At 56.5% G+C, this 26,532-nt stretch overlaps 1 protein-coding gene across 4 annotated transcripts in view; it reads left to right on the plus strand.

Annotated features, from left to right (window-relative positions):
* The window catches only part of ARHGAP27 (Rho GTPase activating protein 27), a 29,338-nt gene extending 22,601 nt beyond the window's left edge, over positions 1-6,737 (plus strand). For 3 of the 4 annotated variants that reach the window (XM_081804807.1, XM_081804806.1, XM_031030775.2), the window contains 14 exons: positions 170-352; positions 603-683; positions 756-839; positions 1,202-1,269; positions 1,596-1,686; positions 2,169-2,273; positions 3,963-4,061; positions 4,940-5,045; positions 5,183-5,290; positions 5,384-5,482; positions 5,651-5,728; positions 5,812-5,946; positions 6,101-6,206; positions 6,314-6,737. In XM_081804807.1, coding sequence (XP_081660933.1) covers positions 170-352; positions 603-683; positions 756-839; positions 1,202-1,269; positions 1,596-1,686; positions 2,169-2,273; positions 3,963-4,061; positions 4,940-5,045; positions 5,183-5,290; positions 5,384-5,482; positions 5,651-5,728; positions 5,812-5,946; positions 6,101-6,206; positions 6,314-6,491 — 1,521 coding nt within the window. In that variant the 3' untranslated portion in view covers positions 6,492-6,737. The remainder of the gene's footprint in view (positions 1-169; positions 353-602; positions 684-755; positions 840-1,201; positions 1,270-1,595; positions 1,687-2,168; positions 2,274-3,962; positions 4,062-4,939; positions 5,046-5,182; positions 5,291-5,383; positions 5,483-5,650; positions 5,729-5,811; positions 5,947-6,100; positions 6,207-6,313) is intronic. The other variant, XM_081804808.1, reaches the window with a different exon arrangement.
* The last annotated feature ends 19,795 nt before the right edge of the window (positions 6,738-26,532 follow it).

The following is a 26,532-nucleotide window of genomic DNA, read 5'->3' on the forward strand; positions in this document are numbered from 1 at the left end:
GGGGCCTGGCCGGGGGGGCGGGGCGGGGCGGCTCTGAGGCCTCAGACCCCGCCTCCTGCTCCCCACAGCCCCCAGACTGCTCGTGGGGGCGAGGCCTGGTCTAAAAGGGCGGGGCCAAGGGTGCGTACTGGCTCTGAGACGCTCTGACTCAGTCTTCTGCTCCCTGCAGCCCCCTACCCCTGAGACGGATTACCCCGAGTCGCTGACCGGTTACCCGGAGGAGGACTATTCCCCGGTGGGCTCTTTCAGTGAGCCTCGGTCCACCTCGCCTTTGGCCGCGCCCCCCGGCTGGTCTTGCCAAGTGAGCCCCGACGGGCAGACGCTCTACACCAACCACTTCACCCAAGAGCAGGTACAGGCAGCGGGCACATGTGCCCGGACAGCCCCCCCTCCCCCCCCCCCCCGGTCATTCCTCCAACTCTTCCTCACCAGTAGCTCACCTTCACACCATAAACCAGCTCCTGGGTGGGCTCCAAGACACCCCCTTGCCCGCGCCTGACCCTCCAAACTCCTTGGGGTTATATTGGGTTCTGGTCAAAGGGGAACTTTGCCTGCCGTCCACTGAGGTGGGCTGGGAGCCCTGACCATCCCTCTCCCCACAGTGGGTGAGGTTGGAGGACCAACACGGGAAGCCCTACTTCTACAACCCAGATGACGCCTCAGTTCAGTGGGAGCTGCCCCAGGTAACCCACTGGGAAAGGGAGAGTCTTGGGGAGAGGGGACGGGATTATGTATGACCGTGTCTTTCTCCTCAGGTTCCTGTCCCTGCCCCTCGAAGCATTCACAAATCCAGCCAGGACAGTGAGACACCAGCCCAGGCCAGCCCACTTGAGGAGAAGGTAAGGGAAGGAGCATGTAGGCCCCGGCAGGGCCCCCACAGAAGAAATAGGGGCTTCCTGAAGGTTGAGGGGGCTAGGCCGGGGCCGGGCATGTCTCCCCCACAGGCCCCAGCATGAGCCTGGGCTGAAAGAACCTGGGTCTGGGTCATCCCGGCCCAGGGCTGGGGGAGGCTGGGAGCTGGGAGGAGATCTGTCCTGCTGGCTGGCATGAGGGCAGGGACCCCACCAGCGCCAGCAGCAAAGAGGGTTCGGTGGTGACTCGGGCCCAGCCTGTAAGGAGTTGCTGGCTGTGGAGGAGGCTAGCCTCTGCCCCCTGTGGCCCAGCCTGTTAACTGCCTCCTCTGTCCCCTCGGCTTTCTCAGACCAAGACTCTGGACAAGGCCGGCGTGCTCCATCGCACCAAGACGGCGGACAAGGGAAGGCGGCTCCGGTGAGAGCCCAGCGGCACCCAGACCCGGGCGCGCTGGGCCTTAACGCTGATATTTACTGAGCGCGTTCTGTATGCCAGGCTCTTGTTAATCCTCATGGCAACTTTCTAAGAGGTCCCATGAGGACCCTGAGGCACCGAGAGATAGGGGCTTGCCCAGGGTCCCTTGGCTACCAAGTATTAGAAATGGGAGTCCAGTGCTCACCGTTGGATGCCCCAAGCCAAGCTGTGTTCTTCAGCTCTGTGCCCTGCTCCTGGCGCTGGAAGGGGCCCTCAGCCCAGGGCCAGATGCAAGCCTGGTCACCCCCCACTTCCACACCCCCACCTAGGAAGAAGCACTGGAGCGCCTCCTGGACGGTGCTGGAGGGTGGCGTGCTGACATTCTTCAAGGACTCAAAGGCCTCAGCTGCAGGCGGCCTGGTGAGGGCCAGACTCCCAGGACAGGGACCCCCCCCATCTGCTCCTGACTCCTATGGCTCTTTACCTGATCTGGCTTGTCAAAGGCTAGGTCTGCGACAGTGGAACATGAGTGCCGGGGGAGCTGGGCCTTGGCAGGGGGTGACGACAGCAGATTCAGCCCACGACAAGCACTTCCAGCCACCCTGGACATGGGGAGCTGTCCTTGAGGGTGGCCACTCCAGCCTGGTGGGCAGGCAGACTAGGGACTGGGCACGCCTGCTCCCGGGCATGAGGGCTGTTCTCCTTTCTCCTTTCCTCTCCTGGGTGGGCAGGCAGCAGAGGACCAGCCAGCCCAGGACCTCTGGGTTCCAGGAACCCTTCCCCATCCTGTCCTTGAAGCCAGGGGAGCCTGGTGGATTGGAGCCAGGAGCCCTGGCAGGCCTGTCTGAGCTGAGGGTTCCCTCTAACTGTGCTCCCCCCAACCCTTCTCCCCTCTCCCACAGAGGCAGCCTCCCAAGCTCTCCACCCCTGAGTACACAGTGGAGCTGAGGGGGGCCTCTCTCTCCTGGGCCCCCAAGGACAAATCTAGCAGGAAGAATGTGCTGGAGGTGAGTGGTGGGGTTGGGAGAAGGAGAGGGGGCTTACTGATGGCTTGAGACCCTCAGTAGGCAAGCCCCAAGAAGGGGGACCTGGGGAGAGTGGGACCGGAATTCTCAGGGCTCAAAACCAAAGTTGTGTCCACCTTGGGAATCCGTCCACGGTATTTCTGGCATCACGGATTCTGCAGTTCCCTTTTACTAGTCCTTGGCCCCGGAGTGTGGTGAGGAGTAGGGGGTCTCTGGGGGACGAAACCCACGCCTGGAAGGACAGCCCTCATCCCAGACAGGAGACTCCCTGTCCCCTGCTACTCACTTTGACAGGTTGGAAACCTGCTCTGGCCGGTCAGAGCCCAGGTTCCAACTGAACTGGGTCTTCTGTGAATAAACTGGGTCCCCAGTTTCCCAGGCTCCCCTAGCAGGAAGACTGGGACCAGGTGGGGCGCAGGCAAGGTCCCTCACGGTGCCACACCCTCCACTGTCCACGTGTTGTCTTGCTTTTAAACTACCTTTAGCCTCACCTCAGTCCCCAGAAGTTCTGAGGAAGCTCACAACAACAACAACAACAACACATGGGGAGCTGGTGAAATCCACTGAAAAGCCAGACCAGGCACAAGTTAGAGCAAGGGGTCCATGTGGAGAGGCATCGGGGACAGATGACGTACAGGGGCTATACTGTTGCTGAAAAAAATTAGCTCAGGTTTCCTGGTAGCCAAAGTGAAAAGAGAAGGAGGATCAGTTACGTGGTTCTTCTTATGGTGGGGGGGGGGCTTTCCCCAATCTGTTGAAGCCATTTTTAGTGCACAGCTCCAGCCTAGGTTAGTAAGGGACCCTTGGAGCTGCTTCAGGTAACATGACAAAAGCCAAAAGCATAACCTCACAGTTCAGCTCAGAAAAAGCAGTTCTGCCAGGCCCTTGAGAGTTTTCTGAAGATCCACCAAGCTTCATTCAGTTCTAGAAGCAGCGTATCCACAGAGCAGGGCTGGAAAACCAGATTGATCTCCTGAGCTGCTCTCGTCAGGAGGTCTGGAGCCTTTTCCCAGTTGTCTTTTCTGACAAGAACCAGAAGGCAGATGGGACTGTTGGAAGCTACTCAAGCTGTTGGAAAGGCTGACAGTCTTGAATGGAAATGGAGGAGCCCCCGCTTCCACTTCCTGGCTGGCAGGTGGCCATCCTGCCTCCACTCAGGGGGTGGCCTGCAGGCACCTCCAGGATTTTTCTCAAGAGACAGCCCCACATTCTAGATCGTGGCCAGGTTACTTGGGCCTAGCAGATTTTCACAACAGGTCTTCCTCGTCACTCCAGAGTCACAGAAAACTTCAGTGATAGTCCTCCCAAAACAGCTGGTTTGGACAGCTCAGCTTGCCCGTGCATCTAGCAGGATGAATGTTCTGGGAGATAGATTGCTGAGTAACTAGCTTTTCCTTCTGTATGAAACCTTCAGATAGGAACAGATTATGTTTTGAGAGGGCCTGGGTTTGCCCATCTGTAACAGAGACTGTCTCTTACTGCTTTGAATGAGGCGGAATGCCTTGGCCTGGGGTGAAGCCCTTGCTCGACTGTGCTCTCAGTTCCTGGGGACAAGGACAGATCATCTCCACCATTTCTGTATCTCCCCTCCCCGCACCCCCTACCACTGAGGCCTGGCCCCAGAGCCGACCCGGGGAGCCAGAGATGACTGAGTGACTCCTGTCTCTCCAGCTGCGGAGCCGAGATGGCTCAGAGTACCTGATCCAGCATGACTCCGAGGCCATCATCAGCACCTGGCACAAGGCCATTGGCGAGGGCATCCAGGAGCTGGTAAGCAGAGCCTGGGGCCTCCGGGGCTGGTGGGGATGGGATGGCCAGCCATTATGCAGAACAGAGTGTGGGTGAGTGCCCCTCCCTGCAGATGCAGGCCCCACTCAGGGCTGTGTGGCAGATGGGCTGCTGAAGAAATGGTCTTTCTTAAGTAGGCAAATCCAGCCTGTGGGGTTGGCCCTGCAGGAGATCTCTCCAGGTCGGGGTGGGGGGCACATCCTAGAGGAATGTTCCACTTCAAGGGAGGCAGGCAGAAAAGGAAATCTGAGAAAGAGCCTCAGGCTGGAATGACAGGCTAAAACCAGAAGGGAAAATTTTAAAGGCTTGGATTGAAGAGTCTGCTGTTTTTAGGTTCAAAATATTCATTGCATAACTAGAGATGGAACAGGCCCCCTCTGACAGCTCTTCACCTGGAAGCAACCTGGGGCTTTTTGAGCCTCAATTCCCTGGGAGCCAATACTGAGTACAGAGTTTGGCTGTATTACTAGAGGTAGGAATCCAGGTCGAGGGCGGTGATGCGGTTGTTGGCAGTGCTGGGGCCTCAGCTGAAATTGTAAGTTCAGAACTCGGAGCCACATAATTGAGGAATGCTGACCTAGTGGATTGTGTGCAGAGGATCTAGGAAAATATGGGCAAGGGGGGCCAGGATAAGAAAGAGCGGGAGAGAGCAGGATGACTGTCTCCAACACCTGAAGGGCTCCATGCAGCCAAGGGAGGTGAACGTTCTGAGGTTCCGCGGTAGGAGGTCAGGGGTGGAGAAGGGAAGCGTGAACTGTGCTTGGGAGTCATCGGGCCGGCTGGGAGGGCACTCGGGGCCCCTCACGCTGTCCCAGAAGCCCGGCCCCAGGCCCTGCCTCTCTGAGGCCGCGTGATTCCAGTCCGCAGACCTGCCCCGGGAGGAGGAAAGCGAGAGCAGCAGCGCGGACTTCGGGTCCAGCGAGCGCTTGGGAAGCTGGCGGGAGGACGAGGCGCGGCCGGGTGCAGGTGCGCGCGGGGGGTGGGTGGAGGGCATCTCCTGGGAACCGGCGTCGCGGGGGAGGCGGGGGGTGACGACCCGGCTGGGGCCAGCCCGGCCAGTCCCGGCGCCACCGAGTGACCCGGCCCCGCACTCCCGGGCCCAGGCGCAGCCACCTCGGAGAGCGACCTGAGCAGGGTCCGGCACCGGCTCCGCTGGTTGCTGCTGAAGCGGCCCACGCTGCAGTCGCTGCGGGAGAAGGGCTACATCAAAGGTACCCGAGGGAGTGCGAGCGCGCGGCGGGGGGAGGGGGGAAGGGGGAAGGGGGGGCTCGGGGCCGGGCGGCGCTGACGAGCCTCTGCCCCAGACCAGGTGTTCGGCTGCGCGCTCGCCGCGCTGTGTGAGCGCGAGAGGAGCTCCGTGCCGCGCTTCGTGCAGCAGTGCATCCGCACCGTCGAGGCCCGGGGTAGGCGCGGCGCCCGGAGGCCCCCCTCCCGGACCCCAAGACGGAGACCCCTGGGGTTGGGGGGCGCGGGGAGGGGGGAGGGGGGAACGGGAGCCCCTGAGTGGGACTCCGAGCAGGAGCTTTAGGCCCGTCCCGCCCAGCCGAGGTCAGCGCCTCCCTCTGCCCCAGGGCTGGACATCGACGGCCTGTACCGCATCAGTGGAAACCTGGCCACCATCCAGAAGCTGCGCTATAAGGTGGACCACGGTGAGGCCCGGCTCCCGTCCCTCACCCCAGGGCCTGACGGCACCAAGGGGTGCTCACCGCCTCTTCCGCCCCCCTTGCCGCAGATGAGCGCCTGGACCTGGACGACGGGCGCTGGGAGGACGTCCACGTAATCACCGGGGCCCTGAAGCTCTTCTTTCGAGAGCTGCCGGAGCCCCTCTTCCCCTTCTCGCACTTCCGCCAGTTCATCGCGGCCATCAGTGAGCGCCCGGGGGAGGCGGGGCGGGTGGGGTAGGGATGGGGCCGGCCTGCCGCCCCCGCACCCCCTCGGCCGGACTCCTCCCCCCTCCCCCGCCACCGGGACTCAGCCCCTCCGTTCCCCGGGCCGAGCCGACCCTGCCTTCCCTTCCGCAGAGCTGCAGGACCAGGCCCAGCGCCGCCGCTGTGTGCGGGACCTGGTGCGCTCGCTGCCGGCCCCCAACCACGACACGCTGCGGCTGCTCTTCCAGCACCTGTGGCGGTGAGCCGGCGAGCCGCGGGAATGGGGAGGCGGGTGCGGGCGGACCCCCACGCGCCCTCCAGCTCCGGGCCCTGACGCCCCCCTCCCCACCCCGCTCCCCGCTGCAGGGTGATCGAGCACGGGGATCAGAACCGCATGTCCGTGCAGAGCGTGGCCATAGTGTTCGGGCCCACGCTGCTGCGGCCCGAGACCGAGGAGACCAGCATGCCCATGACCATGGTGTTCCAGAACCAGGTGGTGGAGCTCATCCTGCAGCGCTGCTCGGACATCTTCCCGCCGCACTGACCGCGGGCCCCTGCCCCCACCCCCCGCGGCTGGCGCCGCGGACCCGGGACTGGGGGCGGCGACAGTGGTCCTGCCTTGGAAGCCGGACGGTTGGAGGCCGCTTGGCTGGACTCCTCTGTGAGACCCTCCGCCTCTCAGCGGTCCCCAGGCCGAAGTGAAATCTGCACCCCTTGGTGCAGTATGGTGATCCCTGGTGGGCAGTTTGCAAAATGTGATTACCTCTCCCCCCCGCACCCCGCTCCCCCCCCTCCCCCCCGGGCCCGGCCTGTCCCGTTTGGGGCTTACTTGGGTTCTGGTCTTCATTACAGCGACACCTGCTGTGTGTGAGAGAGAGAATGCGCTGGGGTGAGAGTTGCTTTTCCCGGGCGGCTGGCGCTGGGAGGAGGAGTGTGGGTGAGGGGCTTCTCGGCTTCTCCAGGTCTGCACCTGGCGGGGCCTTCAAGGACAGCCCGTGGGGACCGAGCCCCGTGTCAGTCCCGGAGCAGTCGCCTACAGCGCCCCTGCTGCCCAGCCTTGCCTCGGGCCTCACCCCCACCTGACACTCTCCGCCGCTGCCGGGGGCCATTCCCATCGGCTTTCCGGGCCCGGCCGCCGCCCTCCCCGACCCCTGGGCGCTGTGTGCGCGGGTTCTTCACCCTCAGTGTGTGCCCCGCCCTGGCCGCCTCCCCCGCACCGTCCCCACGCACGATCGCAGAGAGGCAGGCAGCGGTGGCAGCAAAGTGACCCATTCAGGGTCCGTCCAGGCTGCTCTCACACCAGGCCTCCTGGGAGGGCGCCGGCAGTCCTTTCAGCTGCGCCTCCCCTCCAGGCCCCCTGCACAGCCCACCATGGGCCCACGGGCAAAGCGAAAGAAACTGCGGCAGGAGGGTTCTGTCTGGGCCTGGGGAGATCCTGAAGGCGGCCAGGAAACCCGCGGCAGCTGTGTTCTGGCAGGGAGGGGAGACAGCACTGGCAGGAGCCCCCCAGCCCCTCTCAGGGCCTGGCTGTCCGGCGGCCTGCCCGGTGCCCACCTTGTCCTGAGGAGCTACGAGAGGCCTGCAGGGCCGGGGGAAGGCGGGTACGGCCTCCGGAAAAGGAAGCGTGAACCCTGGGGCCAGCCATGCCCTTTCCCTCCTCACACACAAACCACCTCAGTTTCTGGGTCCGGGCCCCCCGCCCCACCTACCGTTTGTCTGTTCGGCAAACAATAATAGCTACTATTTATTGACATTTGCACCCTGCCAAGCGTTTCACTTGGATCATCTCGTTTGTCTCTCACAGCCAATATTTATTATCTGCTCTTCTGTGCCAGGCACAGTGCTCTGGGGCAGGGGTACAGTGCGTGAGGACCCATGCCCACCCCACATGCCAGCAGGGCCGGGACACGAGTACAAAAAGAGGCCTCACGCCATACGTGGAAATACTGTAAAGTCACAAATCAAGTTATAACTGTTCAATAAAATATGTTCTATTCTCCTACTTTGACAAATAAACTTTCGTGGTGACCTAGAAGACGAGGTTCCAGCCCACACTTCCTTGACCCTTCTGAATTCTGTGCCCGGGCACGTTGGCGTGAGAAGAGCAGCCTGCCCCTTGTATCTGCCCTCAGAGCCATCCTGCCCCAGGGGAAGGCCGCATGCACACATGGGGACAGTCCAGTCCACTAGCACAAACTGCCACGTGTCCCCTGCCCCCTGCTGCCCCTCGGCCACCCCACGTGGCCCACCCTTCAGGGAATGGGCTTTTGGGGCAGGGACTTCTGCGGTCTTGCATATCAGGGGCATGGTCCAGAGGGAAGGGCCTGGGCTCCAAGAGGCCCCACAGGCTCCTCATCCTGTGGGGAGAGGGCACAGACTGAGAAGGTCAAGAGTAGAGCCTTCTAAAGCGGGGGACGCGCAGCAGGGCAAGGGTTCCTCACCCCCAGGTCTAAGGACAGATGTTAAACAACGGATTACTTGGTTACATTCCTGTGTACAAAAGTAAGAGAAAGTGCAGGGTGCTCTGAAGGTGGGTCGCTCGGGTGTCACTGTCCCTCAGGAACCAGAGATGCTTCTGCAGAAGCCCCATCTGGGCCCAGCACTAAAAAATGGAGAGGAGTTGACAAGGTGAGGAATTAAGGGAAGCATGTCTAGTCAGAGGGAACAGCATGTGCAAAGGCTCTGCGGCGGGAAGGCTCGTAGAGAGACCAAAATCTGCAAAGAGCCCACACAACCCGAGAGCATGGGGGCGAGGTGGGGCTGGAGAGGCTGACGGGGGACAGGGTGTGCAGGGCCTTGTGGGCCACAACAAGTGGGGGTCTGTGGCAGGACAGCAGGCGGGAGGCCTTGGGAAGTGTCAGCTCCCCCCGCACTGTCTGATCCTCACCCCACCCCAGGCTTCTGACACTGCCAAGGCCTTGCTGAGCAAACCATGTAGCAGCAGGCGAAGAGGTCCCAGATTCATCATATTTTGCCACCAGGAAGAGCTGCAGAAATCACCCACTGCCAGTGAGGAAACTCCTAGAGAGACAACGTCATAACTCACCGGCGGTCACGGGGCAGACGGGCGGCAGAGCCTGCCCGGAGCTTCGTTTGCAGCCTGAGGGCCACCAGACGTGTGGCCTCAGCCGTGAGTCCTCAACACCGCACACAGTGCTCACTGAATATGTTTGGAATGAGTTGGATTTTGTGTGAGACACAAAGATACATAAAAATAGTATCTGCCCTCTTGAAGCACCAGCCGGTTGGGGGACAGAGCGAAAAATAAGTGCGCAGTGGATAAGGGCTGTCCCAGAAGGCCCTCTCCCCAAGCCTGCCCCCTCTCAGCAGATGCTCCGGACCCTCCTACAGCCTGGCATCTGCCCCCGAAGCTGGCCCAGAAAAGGCCACCAGTGCCCACCTGGTTGCCAAGTCTGACGGGAGCACCCGATTCTCATGCGAGTGGACATGTGAACTGCCTGTTGTCCCCCCATGAAGCTCGCTGTCCCTTTGCCTGCAGCATCATGGGTCTTTGCCCACCCTGGTAAATAGTGATGCCCGCTGGGTTGTGTCCTCAGCCCATGGCCCTCTCCCCTCCACCCTCCCTAAGGGCCCTCATCCATTCCATCCGGGGGACTCAGGCACCAGGCCTGCACACGGGTCACCCAAATCTCTCACCAGCCAGGACCACTCTCTCCTGAGTTCCAAGTGCAAATGGCCACCTGCTTACAGGACAGCTCTGCATGGATGGCTGTCGGACACCCTGAGTGCAACCTGCCCGCAGCGAAACTCCGGGCCCAGCCCTTCTCCCTGTTGTGAGGCATGGCCCCTCCGTTGACCAGAGTCTCCTCCCCCCTCCCCCAGAGCCAGTCAGCCACCCCGACCTTACCTTCCGCCTGTAACTCTTCCTGGGGTCTGCCTCCCGTCCCCCTCAGTCTCTCGCCTCGGTGGCCCAGTGCTCTCTGAATGGGCTCCTCTCTTCCAGGTTTCATCCTCCACCCAGCAGCCGTCTGACCTTGTCACTTCAGCAAGTGGCCTCCAAGGCCATTCCCAGCCCGTCTCCCACCTCTTTGTACACGAGCTGTGCCCCTGTCTATAGCTCCCAGCCAGGCTGTCCCAGCCTCAATGCCAAGGGCTGCCAGTCACCCTGCCTTCCTCCCTTTCACCTGCCTGACTCCTCCCCCTCCTCCCCGCAGCTCACCACTACCACCACCCACCTCCCCCAGCTCTCAGCACCCTGGCCTCCCTGCTCTGTAAGTGTGCTTCCATTTCGGGCCCTTCCCCCACTAGGCTCTGGGCCAGCATGTCTTCACCGCTCTCTTTAGGGCCAAGTAAATGCCATCGTATGGAGACACCGAATTTCTTTCTTCATTCATTCATTGATGAACATTTGGGTTGTTTCTACTTTTCTGCTATTAGGAATAATGCTGACTATTTCATGTACGAGGTTTTATGTAGACACACAGTCTGAGCTCGGGCCGCCATCACAAAATGCCATAGGCTGGGTGGCCTAAACAACAGAAATGATTTCTCACAGTCCTGGGGCTGGAAGCGTCAGATCAGGCCGCTGGCATGGAGGGGTTCTGGTGAAGGCTGGGTTCCTGGCTTGCAGACGTCTGCCTTCTTGCTGTGTGCTCACATGGCAGAGAAAGAGCTCACCTCTGTCTCTTCTTTTAAAAAAAAAAAAAAAGATTTATTTATTTTGGAGAGAGAGTGCGCGCAAATGCAGGGGAGGGGGCACAGGGAGAGGGAGAAGCAGGCTCCCCACTGAGCAGGGAGCCCTTCAAGGGCCTAGATCCCACGACCCTGCGATCATGACCCGAGCCACCCAGGTGCACCTCTTCTTACAAGGACACGAATCTCATCATGGGGGCCCCATCCTCAAGGGCCCTACCTCCCAGCACCACCATATCGGGAGTTAGGGCTTCACATATGAATCTGGGGGGACACAAACATTCAGTCCATCCATATATGTTTTAATTCCCCTGGGCACACACCTGGGAGTAGAACCGCTCGGTCAGATGGTCACTCTGTGTCGAACGTTGTGAGGAACTGCCAAACTAGAGTTTTCTATGGTGGCTGCACCATTTTACATTCTCACAGGCAACGTGAGAGGGTTTCTGTTCTCTCCCACTTTCTGCAGCAGCTGCTTCGGGGATTCATTCTCCTCAAACCTCCGGCCCTCCGCACCTCCTCCTCTCCCTCTCCCGCTCCCTCTCCGCTCTCTCTCCAGAGGACCTCACCTCTACCTCACAGAAATAATGGAAACGCTTCACATCCCACCAGCAGAGCTCACAACCCCCTCACCACATCCTCCCTTGCCTCCCTGCCCCTGGTACCTCGGAGCAGACATCTCTCCAGGACACAGTTAACCTCTTCCCTTTTCCAGAAATTATCCACCACCATGGCCACCTTGCTCTGCTCCTCATTGAACTGCTGTCTCGGGCGGAACTCCTGAGAAGTGGACAGAAGCATGTAGAAAGTCACTGGGGACTGCCCTCAGGACCACACCTGGCGTGGGGGGCAGGAGGATGAAGGCTGCAGGATCAGGCTGAGGGGAAACTGAGCCGCGATGCAGGCCCATCCAGGCCTCCGCTGACCCCACCCGCGGGCAGCTCTGGAGCTGGGACAGCCTCAGCGCCTCGGCGGTGGCCCACGTCGTGGCTGGGGGGGCAGACCCTCAAACGGCCTTATCATCCAGCCACTGGACGAGGCTTGCCTTGGCGGGGTGGGGGAGGGCCCATGAATTTGGGCAAAGAGACTCTCTTCAGCCCGAGGCATGTCCTAGAGAGCGGCTCAGATGGGACCTGTCAACGCCACCGCCCCCCGACAGCTGCAGAAATAAGTGTTCCCACTACAGCATCCAGCAAGCTCTTTCCTCTCCATTCCTTCTCGCCCACACACCACCAGACTCCTGAATTTCCCCTCAAACTCACCAATGATCCCACATCGATACCTGCTGGACATATCAGCTGTCCCCTCGGGAACATCCTGTCTCTGCTGACCACCCCCTCCTCTCCCTCTTGCCTTGCACCACCACGTTCTCCTGCTGGTCCTCCCACTCCAGCCCCAGCATCTCATTCTCTTCTGCGCAGCTGCAAAGGTCAGCGTCCTTGGACCCAGCCCCTCTTCTCCCTCTGTACTCCCTCCCTGGGTGATCCCATCCACACCCAGGGCATCGGGGACTCACTGCTCCGTAGCACTAGGCATGACTGCTCCTAGAAGCTTCAGACCCGTGGCTCCCAGACAGCCTGACACCTGCCGGGGACAGTCCTCAGACTGCATTCATGATCTTCCCCAAACCTAGCCCTCCCCCAGGGTTTTACCTGTCCCAGGAAATGGCTGCCGTATCCTCCAAGCTGGGCAAGTCAGAAACCTAGGAGTATATGGCTTCTCCCCCTCTCCCCCTCTCTCCACCCTCCACACCTGACCTATGTCCACATCCTGTCAGTTCTGCCTCCACTTCTCTCCAACGGTGGCCCACCTGGTCTCAGAGGCTCACATCTCCTGCCTGGATCACTGCAGTACCTTCCAGGCCCTCCCCACCCCACACCCTCTTTCCCCCACCCCACCCACACTCATTTAAAAATACAAACCTAAATAAATAAATAGTTAAGTAATTAAAAAATAAAAAATAAATAAGAATACAAACCTGATTCTATCATCGCCCTGCTCAAAAAGCATTCTGCTCATCTTAGGAAAAGACAATCTTTAACATGGCCTCTGAGGCTCTGCCTGGTTTGTCCCCTGCGTACCCCTCAGCTTCCCTTCGTGGAGCAGTATAGCTTAGTGGTTCAGAGCATGGGCTCTGGAGCCAGACTGTCTGGATTCAAATCTAAGCTCCACAACACCCCAGCTAGATGCTTCTGAGTAATTAACTCATTCCTCTGTGTCCCTGTCTTCTCATCTGGAAAATGGGGTTGCTGATAGCAGTAACAACCTCATAGCATAATTGTGAAGATTACAGAAGATACTACTTTTGAGGTTCTGAGAACAGAGTCTCCCAGAATAAACACTCCGTAAACACTTGCTGGGCCTGTGCCTTACTTGCTTTCCTGGTTTCTGCGCCGCAACTACGCTAACCTCCCATTGGTTGCTGAAATGTTTCATGATCCCTCCTGCCCCAGGACCTTTGCATGTGCTGTACCCTCTCTGCAGTTCTCTTCTCCCCTTTGCTTTAATCATCCTTTTGCATTCTGCTCAGGTAACCTTCCCTCAGGCATCTCCTCTGAATACCCAGCTAGATCAGCTTTCTTTGTTATGCATTGAGACCCACATGCTTCTCTTACCTTAGCTTATCATTTTATAAGCACATACCCTGATTATTTATTGCTGTCTGCCCTCTGTGATGCTATAAACCTCAGTATCATCTTCCTATGCTCACCTTTGTAAGCCTAGCACCTAGCAGAGTGCCTGGTACCTGACAAGTGTTACTAAATACCTGCTGATGAGGCATTACATGAAAAGGCAGACAGCCAAGAATTCAAACCCCAGCTCTGCCATTTCCTATCAAGTGATCTTGGGCAAGTTGTTCACCTCCGTGTGCTTATCTGTAAACTTAGGACATTCGTGCTTACCTCAGAGACTTCTTACAACTCTATGTGCAAGATGCACGCCCCAGAACCTGGGATAGGAACATTTGTGAAGCCTTGCTAGTCTTCATTCCTCAGGCCTGAGGATGGTCCTGGGTCCTGGGGTAGGAGAGCCCCTGTGGGGGGGGCCAGTAAAGCCAGAAGCAGATGAGTCCTGACATGCCTCCAGGTGCAGCCAGAATATCTGGGGGGGCAGGACAGCACATGGGACTGGGACCCTTTGGTTTCCCAGAGCTCCAGAGCAGTGTTTCTTCATGACTTCAGCCTGAGTCCCAGCAGTGCCAAGGGAAGGCTCCTTTGTCCGTTTTGGAGCCAAAGCATCAGAAGAAGAAGAGCGCCCCCCTCAGGCCAGTACGGGAGGGGACCCATTGGGATTAACAAGTGCAGCGGGGCAGGCGGGATCCCGGCTGTGAGGTCCGCCCCTATACCTTCCTCAGAGAGGATATTCTTCCTCCCCAGCCTCAGAGGAGGGCTTGGCTCATTAAAAGAGTTGACAGATTTCCTTTCATGGACTTCTTCCTCCACGGGCCACCAGGTGCTCCCGAGTCAACGAGCAGGTGGATGATAAGGCCAGTTACGCTTTTTCTTCTCCTCATAAACTTTTTATTTTGAAAGAATTCTTGACGGACAAGAAGTTGCACAAATAGTACAGAGAGGTCCCGGGTGCCATCCCCTAGCTTCCTCCCGCCTCACCGCTCCCCCCCCCCCCACCGGCTGCGGGGGCAATGCGCATAACCATAGTGCACGGTGGAAACCAGCAAAGTAATTAGCACCGTAGGATTAACTAGACTTACTCGATTTCACCATTTCTTACCTGCACTCCTTTTTTTTTTTTTTGTATGTCTGTGTCTAATTCCATGACATTTTATCACATGTACAGATTCATCTAACCACCACCACAATCAAGATAATTGTTCCATCACCTTAAAGATACCCCTCATGCTGCCCCTTCACAGGCACATCCTCCCTCCCCTTCCCTAATGCCTGGCAACCTTGTCTGCTCTCCGTCTCTATAATTATGCCGTTTCCAGAATGTTATATAGATGGAATCATAAATTATGCAACCTTTGGAGATTGGCTTTTTGGGCTTGGTGTAATGTCTTTGAGATCCATTCGAGTCCTCCTGAGTATCAACGGTTCACTGCTTGTCATTGCTAAGTAGTATTCCACAGATAGAATTTTAAAGAGGTCCTCCCAGATGGAGGGAGGAAGACCAATTAGGAAGCTGCTGGGGTCCAGGTAAGTATCACAAGTCAGACTTGCATCCCTGCAGGGCTCCCGGCCTCTGGAAATGGCCCTAGATGTGTCCAGGCCCTATGAGTCAGGGTCGACCAGCAGGGACGAGAGATTGGGGTTGTCGGAGCACGGCTGACAATAGGGGGCGCCAGAGGTCTTTTGTCCGAGGGGTGATTCCCCGCGGTGACCGCCAGGAAGGGTTCCAGGGCACTTTGGGCTGCTGTACGCGCCAACCCAGAGGACTCTGGGGTTTCTCCCCCTCCAGGCCCCAGCCCCAAGTTTCAGGGCAGCCCTGAGCTGCAAGACTCGGGGATGAGGCTGATGAGGTGTAGTGGAGGAGCTGCTGAGGAGAGGCCAGGACCGGAGGGAGTGGGCAGGTCTGGCGCGGACGGAGAGGCTCTGGCCCTCCACCAGCCCGGCGTTCCCCGTCAGAGGGTGGCTCTGAGCTCAGGCCGCTGGGCTGGGCCTTGGCAGCTCTGTCCCATCCACCTTTCCCCACGCAGGACTATTGCTGTCTTCTCAGAGAACTCTCCCAGAACATGTGCTAACCCCTCTGTCCCCTACTCTATCCCTCACTTGCATGCCTCCTCGCCAGCTGCCTCCGGCCATTTGCTCGTCCCCCAACAGCAAGCTGATGGAGCGCGCTGGGCTGTATAGAGCCCGACTTTGTGAAACGCAGAGTGGGCGCTTACTGTGTGCGGCACCTGCTAACCCTGGGAGCCGGGAAGAGAAGCAGCATTCCCAGGGACTCCGGGCCCTGTCCGACGGCAGAACAGTGCCCAGTTGTGGGCACTGTCCTCAAAACCTGCGCTGGCCCGTTGCCTTCTGAATTCAACCCACTTTCCATGATCTTAACCCGGTCCCGGGCTCCTCGGCCTCTGGCGTGCTCCACCCCTCGCGTGCTCGCGGCTGCCCGGACGCCAGCACGGCCCGCAGCCTCCCACCTGCACGCCCTGGCTCAAGGCGTCCCCTCTCCATCAACGGCCCTGCGCCTGTTTTCTAGCTCCGTGCCCACTCCTCCGGGAAGTTCTCCCGGTGCCTAATACCCAGGGGGTTCCAAAAGTGTGAATTCCCAGCCTCTGTGCGCCCACAACTTATGTCACATGTACTTCCACGACAGAATGTTCCAGACGCAGCCTTGCCTAATAATTTGTCCTTTATACATCTGCGTCTCCCAGAGACTTCTCGTTCGTCTCTGATTCCTGTGAGTCTGGTGCTGGGAAGGAGCCAAGTAAAGTCTGATTGAATAAGTGAGTGAATGCGTCAGTGGACAGATCTTTGAAACCCTCTTCTTGTGACCTGCTCTAACCTTTTTCCCCTCTGATTACTGCTGACCAGTGTTGTGGGGAGTGCTCTCTCCCCGCTGCCTCTAACTGCTCGCATTGCACCCTCCCCTCTGCCACTCTGTTCCCCTCCCTAGCAAGCTCACCTACACAGGCCCCAGGTTCACCCCGCGGCCCAACGCCCCAAGCCCCTTGCATACCTTGCTTGTCCTTACCTGTTTTCCCCACTATCTTCCCCATGAACGGTGAGCTCCATCAGAGCAGGCATCTTGTCTGACTGAGGGTTCTGACCTCTGACAAGGGCGCATGCTCAGTAACTATTTGTGGAATGAATGAATGAGGACTTCTGCGGTGAGGTGCTGGAACCCTTCGAATTCAACATATCTCAGACTGGTTTCATCATCTCCTCCCTCCCCACAATTTGCTTCTCCAGTCTTCGCTACCTCTCCTCTCCCAATCCTCCAACTTAGAAATCTGAGTCACGCAGACATCTTTTCCCCTCTGAACACATCCATCAGCCACTTCAGTGCCCAGGTTGTACCTCCTGTCTTTCCAATCCTCACACCCACACCCCAGTCCCTGGTACTTACACCTGAGCCTCCTCAACTGCTCCTAACTTGGGTTTCTCACCTCTACTTTTACTGTTATCTGCATTGCCGCCTGAACGATTTTTCGAAAATATCCATCTCATTATGGCAACCCTTATTTAAGATCCTTATTGCATTCCTATCCCCTACAGTTGTGTTTCCCAAAGCGTAGACCTCACACAGGGGGTGGCAGATGACATAATTACAGGAGGTTCAAGGACAGAGGGTACTCGAGGGTGATAATTAATATGGAGTTGCAAAATGAGAGAGTTATTTCTTTACTAATTCTTTCTGGCCTCGGTGTCTTTAACACTTCTTTTTGACTTGCTAATCACTTACCAGGGGTCAGGACTCTAGCCATGCTGCCAGCAGATATTAACGACATTGTCTTTTTTTTATTTTACGTATTCTATAGTCACCTACTATCTGTGACATGTGGTACTGGTTTTTTCATTATGCTAATAATGATCCATAAAATAATTTATTTGGGAAAAGATACTGCAAACCATATGACTATCAAAGGACTAACATCCAGAATATAAAAAGAACTCTTACTTATCAAAAAGAATCGGGACCCCTGGGTGGTTCAGTCGGTTAAGTGCCTGACTCTTGATTTTGGCTCAGGTCATGATCTCAGGGTTGTGAGATCGAGCCCCAGGTTGGACTCTGCCGCACTGGGCGTGGAGCTTGCTTAGGGTTCTCTCTTTTCCTCTCCTTCTGCCCTCCCCCTTCCCTTTCTAAAAAAAGAAAGAAAGAAAGAAAAGAAAAAGAAAAATCAATAGAAATTAAAAATCAAATAGAGAGGCACCTGGGTGGCTCAGTCGTTAAGCGTCTGCCTTCGGCTCAGGTCATGATCCCAGGGTCCTGGGATCGCAAGCCCCTCATTGGGCTCCCTGCTCAGGGGGAAGCCTGCTTCTCCCTCTCCCGCTCTGCCTGCTTGTGTTCCCTCTCTTGCTGTGTATCTCACTGTCAAATAAATAAATAAAATCTTTTTAAAAAATCAAATAGAAAAATGAGCAAAGACTTACCTACTTCATAGAAAGAAGATATATAAGTGGCCAATAAACAGATGAAGGAGCTCAACCACATGAGTCATGAGGGAGATGTGAATTAAAACTACAATCTGATATCCCCATACACCCACTAGGACTCAAATGAAAAGACTCCCAGTATCAAATGTTGGCAAGGATGTGGAACGATTGGAACTCTGATTCACTGGTAGTAGGCTGTAAACTGTTAACTACTTTGGGCCACTGGCCAGGTCTACTGATGCAGAGCGTACCCATACTCCTCTCTGACCCGGGAGCTCAAGCCCCCGGGGTATAATTCCAACAGAAATGAGTGCTTGCGTTCACCAAAAGTCATGTACCAGAATGTTCGTAGCAGCTCCATTCATAACAGCCCCCAAGTTGAAAACAATCTATATGTCAGCAGTAGAATGGATTAATACATTCTGGTACATGCATATAATGGAATACTGTATAGAAGTGAGAATGAATAAATTAAACTACACAAATGTTGAGCCAAACACACAAAAAAGAACAGTCTTTATGGTTCCATTTAAGTGAAGTTCAAAAGCAAACAAAACTAACTGCTGTTACAACGGGAAGAAGAGTTGCCCGTGGGGTTGTTCCTGGGAGGAGGCGCAAGGCTGGCTGCTGAGGGGCTCGGAATGTTCTGGTTTTGACCTGGGTGAAAAAACTACTGTTTTTAACATGAGTGAAAATTAATTGAGCTGTGTACTCCTTCGTATGTATGGTATACATCAAGAAAAATTACTTAACTTTTTAAAAAAGTGAAACATTTGAAGGCAAGCCTTAAGGAAATGAAAGTCTGAGACGTGACCAGCTCTCTCGAAGGTGGAGTGCAAAAGGCAGGCGTTCCGGAGACTCAGCCTTCTAGAATCAGGTCCAAATGGCCACCCCTGGCTCCTCAGGTCCCACATCATGTTATAGGGCAATTTGGTATGGTGGTGAGGAGCACAGATCTGGGGATCTGATGAATCTGAGTTTGAACCTGAGCTCTGCCACTGGCTGTGGGACTTGAGACAAGTTACATAACCTCCGTAAGCACCAGCTCCTTCCTCTACAAAAGTCACCTTAGAGGGCGATGGGCTTGATCGGTGGGAGGAAGTAGTCCAGCCCTGGGCACACGAGGGGGACTTGATAAATGGAGCCACATCCAGCGGCCTGCTGCTCCCTGAACAAGCCGTACTGTTTCACACCAAGTTCTGTGCATGCTCTTCCCTCTCCCGGAACGCCCTTCCACCTGGTCATCACACCGCCCATCCTTCGATGCCGGCTTAAGCACCTCCTCCTGTGTGATGCTCCCCCCGCCCCCCATGAGATTCACCCTGCTTCGTCTTCACCATCCCTCCCACGAGCACATAGAGTTTATACGGTTTGCTATTCCTGGCAACTGCTTATACAAGAGGGTGGAGATACATACTTGCTGCACAAAAAGAAGTGAACAGTTCTCGAAATGGTTCTAATTTCTCTGCGGGTTCCTTCTGCATGCTCATGAGAATATCAGCCACGGAGCCCTGCATTAGGGACCTCAACCACCTCTATGGAGAACTGGCACCACGAGATGTGTTGTGGGTGAGTGGTTATCACCGTGACGTCAGCCTCAAAGGTTAGGGATGTCCCCAAGTCATCCCAGTTCCCTTTACCACCCTATATGGATAGGTCACCCATGACAGTGCTTCCAACTGCTACTTAACCTCTTGGTGGCCCAACAGGTCCCCGAGCCAGGCACTTGCCGTGTGAAGCAGAGACACTTAGTTTTAAACTATTACAAGTCTTCAGTCGGGCAGTAGGGAAAGTGGGACAACCTGGTCAGATGTGACTTCACATGTGACCGAGTTCGTGGCTTCCTCGGTGGTTTCATAAATCGGGACATAGCCCCTAGCAAGACAAGTGCTACAGGACTCCATTTGAAACCTGTCCGGCCGTCTAAGACGTGGCACCAACCCGCACGCCACTTCACCCCACTGTCCTGCACCGCACGCTCTCCCCAAACACGCAGGCCCTCAGCCGGCATCGCGGCTCTGCCCACCATGGCCCTCGGCAGGGAACATTGCCCCTCCCCTTGTCAGCCCTGGGAATGCGACCCAAAGGTACAGTTCCCACCAAGACCCATGCCCGTCAGGATAATAGACGGAAAAGACAAGAATCCGGATCCTCCTGTCTTCTAAGCGGAGACAGATCCCCCCGGAAATTCACAGCCCGTGGTGGGGAGTGTAGTGGGGGAGGGCCACAGGGACCTGAGGGTGGTCCGAGAAGAGGCACCAGATTTGGGGAGGAGAATTAGAGAAGGCTTCCTGGAGGGAGGTTAGTGTTTTGATCGCTGATCAGTCCACAGAACGTAAGCTCCACAGAGACAGGGACCTCACGCTTGTCCTCAGCTGTTCCCAAGGCCTGAATGTGAAAGGGTCGGGGAATCGCTGAGCCACGTTGTGAGGGGTCAGTGGAAGCTGGCCCTTCTGGAGGCATTCTAGGAGGGAGGGCTGGGGGCAGGAGCAGCAGGACAAGGGAGGCGTGAGGTGGGCAGGGCAGGCAGGACAGCAGAGCCTTCCCCCTGCTTCTCTAACGAGGCCCCCTCCCCCAACACTTTGTCCACCCTTCTTTCACACCCTAAATCCCGCCTCGTGGCATATGAGTTCATTCACCAGCACGTATTGAGCACCTACCGCATGCCGAGTGTCGTGACAGAGCAAAACACCTACCATGTGCAACGCAGGCCAGTTTCCAGAGCAATCTCCCACCCGTTCTCACAGCTCATCCTCACAGCAACCCTAAGAGAAAAGAACCCCTCCCCATTCCTTCCTTCCTTCGTTCATTTCTGCATTTAACAAGTACCTATTGAGCACTTAGTATGCGCCAGGTGCCGGAATGTAAAGTAGGCCGGACCCATGAGGCCCCCCCTCACCAGGGGGTGTGGAAGAATAAACTCAAACCAACTCACAAGGTGGCCTTAGATTATGATACATTCTTTTTTTTTTTTAAGATTTTATTTATTTATTGGACAGAGAGAGACACAGCTAGAGAGGGAACACAAGCAAGGGGAGCGGGAGAGGGAGAAGCAGGCTCCCCGCTGAGCAGGGAGCCCGATGCGGGGCTCGATCCCAGGACCCTGGGATCATGACCTGAGCCGAAGGCAGACGCTTAATGACTGAGCCACCCAGGCGCCCCAGATTATGATACATTCTGTACAAGAGACGACAAACACGGTGATGTGACAGGGAGTGACACGGGGTGCCTGGTGGGGCTTCGCTGGCTGTGTGGTCCAGGAAGGCCCTCCAAGGAGGTGACATCAGGGAAGTCACCAGCCATGAGCCTGGCAGGCCGTGAGCACAACATGTGCCAAGGGCCTGGGGTGAGACAGTGTCTGGGGCATTGGAGAAGCAGAGGAAGGTGCTCAGGATAGCGGAAGAACTGGCGTGTTCGATGGGGGTAGAGTGGAGAGTGGAAGGGGTGGAGGTAGAAGAGCAAGCCAGCAGCCAGACTCTGAAAAGGGCTTGGAGACTTCGGACTCATTCTGCAGCCAGCGTGAATGCACCAGAAGGGTTTAAGGAGGGGAGCTGATGCATTCTGACTGCTACTTTAACAAGACCACGGGGCCGAGCTGGACACAGCGAAGGTGGGAGACCTTCACTGGCTTAAGATCTATCTGGGAGGCCAGACTCTCAGGACCAACTTCGAGGAGGCTTGGTTTCTCTTCCAAACCTGTTTCAGCCCATCTTCCCCATCTCAGAAAACGGGCCCCACCACACACCCTACCGCTCCAGCCAGAAATCTCTAAGTCCTCCCCGTATCCTTTCTCTACCCCACCAACACCCAACCAGTTCTGTCCATGCTCCCACCAGGAAAACGGAGCAGTTTCCAGGCCAAGGGCCCATCTGAGGTTAAGGTGCATCCAGGTGGCCTGGCTGTGGGATTGTCCCAGCAACTTCCTGCTTCTCTGGTGCCGGTGGGGCGAAAGGGGAGAGCTGACTTCGGCCACCGTGAGGCCCTGCCAGGCAAAAATGACAAAGGGAGCAGGGAACAAGAGTCATGTTTATTGCACTAGAATAATCAAAATGGTAGACCATGGACCTCAAGGCAAGGAGAGGGGTGATGGCAACCGGGTGGGGGGTTGTAGAAGGAGCCTGCCCGAGAGAAGGTGAGCTGGAAGGAAGAGAGGTGTGGTCAGGGTGGAAATCCAGGGGTGGTCCCGTTAGCAGCGAGGACAAGGTCTGGAGGGTGACCCTGGGAGCAGGCAGCTGGGCAGAGTGGAGAAAGTGATGTCGGGAGGCGAGGAGGTCAGGGTGCTGACAGGGCGTCGCGTGAGTGCTGGAGTCACTGAGAACGAGGCCGGGGTGGAAGGCAGGCAGTGAGCGCCCCCAGAACGCAGGGGAGTGGCCAGGTGGATGCCGGCACTGGAGGATGCCAGGCAGGGGCCTGGAGGACAGAGCTGGTTCGCGTGTATTCAACGGAGCCAGGGGGCTGAGGGAGGAAGGAAGAGAAGGAATGGTTTGTAAGAGGCATGGGGGAAACCAGAAGGATGCCCACCTCCACCTCCCAGCCCTGAGGTGCCTCCTCTTGGGGCTGCTGGGAAGTCTCCCCCAGGGCCAGGAGGGGGGTATCCTAGAAACCCAAGGCCCCGAGAAAGGGCTGCAAAAGGGTTGAGAGAGAGGCCTGGACAGGGAGGTGGGCCAAGCTGACATTTGGCAGACTTCCCAACTAGCGGAACGAGCCAGCCGGGCAACAAGGTGAGGGGACGGGAAGGATGTGGAAACCTTGCCGTGTGGTGGGACAGGGCACTGTGGAGGGAGGGAGGGTCCCCAGGAGGGTCAGAAGTTACCTACCTTTTAGCAAGGGTTAAAACTAGCTTTTCTAGAACTGCAGAACCATCTCCCCAAGCCCCCTCCCTCCTTCCCCCGCTCTGAGGGGAGGGAGTCCCCTCCCAGCCAGGCCTGAGGCCGCGCAGACCCAGGTGCAAGTACCTGAAGGGCCCGGGGAGGGCAGGCCCCCTGTCTCCTCACCCCTGCTCCTTTGCAGATAATCTCCGTGGGCACCAGAGAGGCCCAGCCTAACGGCACAGAATCACTCTTCAACCACGAGGAGGGTTGGTGGGGAGCCTGGGGCACTAGATCAGCCACCAAGCCTCCCACAGTCTCCCCGCCGTGTTCGCTGTGGAGAGAGCAGGTGCCTCCCAGAGGGCCAGGGCTACCTTAACCGTATGTGCAGGTGGGACTTGGTTAACACTACTGTCGCCTTCCTCTTGACACGCTCCCATGGCACTTCCGGCTTGGGGAGGAAACCGAGAAGAAACTGGCCCTGTGATCCACCATCTTGTTGTCACAGAACAATAATCCTTACAGTGTCATGGAGGGAAGCTCTGGTGTTTTGGGTCAAAATGTGAAGAATGCGAAGGTATGAAGCAATCTCAGGGGAAGCTCTGACCAACTCAATCCCCTCACTGTCCATTCCCCAGCACTCACCGGGCAGGAGTGGGGCTAGACGCTGGGATACAGGGGCTGAGGCCCGGTCCTCAAGCCCTGAGATTTCCCAGACTGAGAAGCGATCAGTGTCCCAGAGCTAGGGTTGGGGAACACATGGTTGGGGGGGTGGGGCTGTGGGAGCCACAAGGAGGTGCCTCCTCTGCTTGGAGGGTCAGAAGCCCAAATATGCTCATGCGTTGGAAATCTTCATGGAGCCTGGGCCAAGGGCCAGCAGGAAGGCTGGATTTGTCTTCCTGATCAGAGGAGACTCAACCTGTGGCAGCCAATAATGCTAACGATCCCTATAATCCCCACTTGAGCTTTAGCAACACACTAGGCATGAGCACTAGTCCATCCCTCAAGTCACCACCAATACCCCTGATGGATAGGCCCCATCATGGCACCCACTTCACAGAGGAGCAAGCAATGCCTGGCCTACAGGCTGGTCTGGCCTCCCAGTAACAGACACACCATCCAGCCATTTACTTACCTAGTGAGTGTTTACTGAGCACCTACTATGTTTCAGACACTGCTGTAAGTACTGGAGATGAAGCAGAATTCAACACAGATAAACTTCTGTGAGCTCCTGTCTTCATGGAGTTCAAACTCTACTGGGGAATGAGTTAAGTAATAAAGAAATAAAAGAAACATAGATTAGAGAGTGGGTGTGCTTTAACAGGCCAGTCATTGGTCCCTTCTAACCCAGTGACCATGAGAGCACTCTGCCCGGGGGCTGGAGCCCATAGGAAGGGAGGGTGCTGACTCAAGAGGTGGGGGCAGCCCCCAGAGCCAAGGTCTCTCACTGTTCTGAGCTCAGATGTGGGGGCTCTGGCCCTCTGAGCCCATCCCTCTCTCTGAAGACCCTGATAAAATTGAGTTTCTGGGCCTGCTAGCCACATGGGGCCAGTCAAGGTTCCACTCCTCAGTGGGCTCTGATTGAGAAGCTTCCAGCAGCCTGGCAGGCACCCCCGCCCCACCCATCCCCCTCTAAGTGCAGCTGTCCTCGCTGTCTACAGCTGATGCTCATTGGCAGCTCAGGCCTTGGCTGGGACTGTTGGCCAGACGCTACACGCGGTCTTCCTTACAATATGGTAGACTTTGTACTGCTCACATGGCGGCTCAGAGCTCCAAAGATGAATGTCCCTGGAGAAGCTGAAGGAAGCTGAAGCATCTATAAGACTTAGCCTTGGAAGCCCTATCACAGCACTTCGGAGGAACCCTATTGTCACCATACTATCAGGCTGGCTCAGTTTCAAGGCCAGAAGACAGAGCCCATTTCTCAATGGCCACAGTGCCAAAGAATTTGTGGACAGGTGTTAGAACTGCCACACGTAGCTAGGAGTGGTGGCACCAGGTGAACTGGGGATGTCTGATGGCAGGACTTTCCATGATCCCAGAATGCCAGGAAAGAGAGGGAAGGGTCTTCACTAAGGCAGTGGATGTGGCCCTGGAGAGGGGACAAAGAGAACATGAACGCGGTGAAAACTCTGTCCTGTCCCTCATGGACATCCCAGCCTGGACGCACAGAGGATTGGGGACCGCTGGGCTGGGTGGGTGGTTCTGGGGGGTGGGGGCGGGGGAGGGGACTGGATCAGTACTTAGCCCCCGGGGAGAAGGGAGGAGGAGGGCCCTGCCCTCAGTGAGCCTGGACAGGTCACAAGTCAAGCTCCTCAGGGTTTTCGAGAGGAACGGGTGAGAGAGCATTAGGGATGTCAGATCCCTGCCCCAGAGTGAAATTTGGGAAGTGAAACTTTTTCAAGGCCAAATTTCTCATTTGTTGTTTGAGGTTGGCTTTCAGTGGTGGCCCTGCTCAGAGCTGCAGACAAAGGCCCGGGGCCTGAACTGCCCAGAAACTTGCTTGGGGGATGTGGGAAGGGGGGGGGGCCGTGGGCTCCCAGGTGACCCCTCCTTGGGGATTCCCAGTGGGGAGAAGGGTGGTGAACTCACGGGGCCTTCTCCTTTAACACCACGGGGGCTGTGGTCGAGAGGGGGCAGGGCAGGGGCTCGGCCGGGAGTCAGCCTGGGTTCTGGTGGCAGCTCCAGCAGGAAAGATCTGCGTGACCTTCAGAAGGCACTTCCCTCTCAAGCGCTCAGTATCCTCATCCACCAAATGTCAAGCCAGTTGATCTTTAAAGGCCCTCCCCTCCACTGACATCACCAGCTGACTGCCCTCTGCAAAGACATGGTTCACCCCAAACCCCTTCCCTTCGCCCCCACCCAGAGCCTGCCAACCGGACAAACACACAGGATGTGTTCCAAAAGATGAAGTCTCGGATTCAGCCCAGACCCACCTTGGTCTCAGGCAGAGTCTCTCCCCAGCTGGACCCAACCCCTCCCACCTCACCTCATTCCCAGGGAGGATGGAGAGAGTGTGGATGGCCGGCGGGGGGCGGGGGGGTCAGCCCCACTGTGGGAACCACCGCGCACACTGACCCTCCTTCCCAGGGATCAGGAGCATCTCTCCAAGCATCTCTCCTTGCCCCTCAGCACAGCGTCCAGCCACCCACCACGCAGCAAACTGAGGGCAGGAGTGGGAGAGAGGAGATGGACAAATCCCAGGCTCGGGTGCCCACCCAGCCTGACCTTACCACTAGGACATCTAGGGGCCTGTCACAATGTTTATTAATCATGTAGGGTAATTCATGCTTAATATTCATCTTCCTTGCCAGACTGGAAGCTCCATGAGGGTAGGGACTAGTTCTGACTCACTGTTCTATCCCCAAAGCTTGGGACTGTGACTTGCATATAGGAGATGCCCAATAAATAATTGTTAAGTGAATGCATGAATGAATGAATGAATGAATGAATGCTTTTAAAGTACGTTTAATCTACTGGGGAAAGATTAGGTACATACAAATACTATGATAAAAAGCTTTTCATATCATTCAACATTTATTATTACTATGCCAGCTAATCAGGGCGCCTGGGTGGCTCAGTCAGTTAAGCAGCTGACTCTTGGTTTCGGCTCAGGTCACGATCTCAGGGTCCTGGGACTCGAGCCCCGAATTGGGCTCTGTGCTCAGAGCAGACTCTGCTTTAGATTCTCTCTCCCTCTCCCTCCAGCTCATGAGCTCTCTCTCTCTCTCAAATAAATAAATAAATAAATAAATAAATAAATAAAATCTTAAAAAAGGAAAAGTACCAGCTAACATACACTGGGGAATAAAGTTGCCAGATTTAGCAAATAAAAATACAAGACACCCAGTTAAATTTGAATTTCAGGTAAACAAGAAATAATTTTTTTAGCATAGCTATGTCCCATGCAAAATGCGTGTCTCTCATTTTATCTATGCCAGGCCACATCCTCTAATCCCCACACCAGCCCTGTGGGAGGGTTATTAGTGTTATGCCCCTTTACAGATGAGGGAACTGAGGCACAAGAGGGATGAGTAATCTGTCAGAGGTCACACCGCTGCCCAGTGGC

Source organism: Leptonychotes weddellii, chromosome 15 (genome assembly GCF_054177405.1).
Source record: "Leptonychotes weddellii isolate Sample4059 chromosome 15, ASM5417740v2, whole genome shotgun sequence".
In the NCBI taxonomy this organism is placed as follows: domain Eukaryota; kingdom Metazoa; phylum Chordata; class Mammalia; order Carnivora; family Phocidae; genus Leptonychotes; species Leptonychotes weddellii.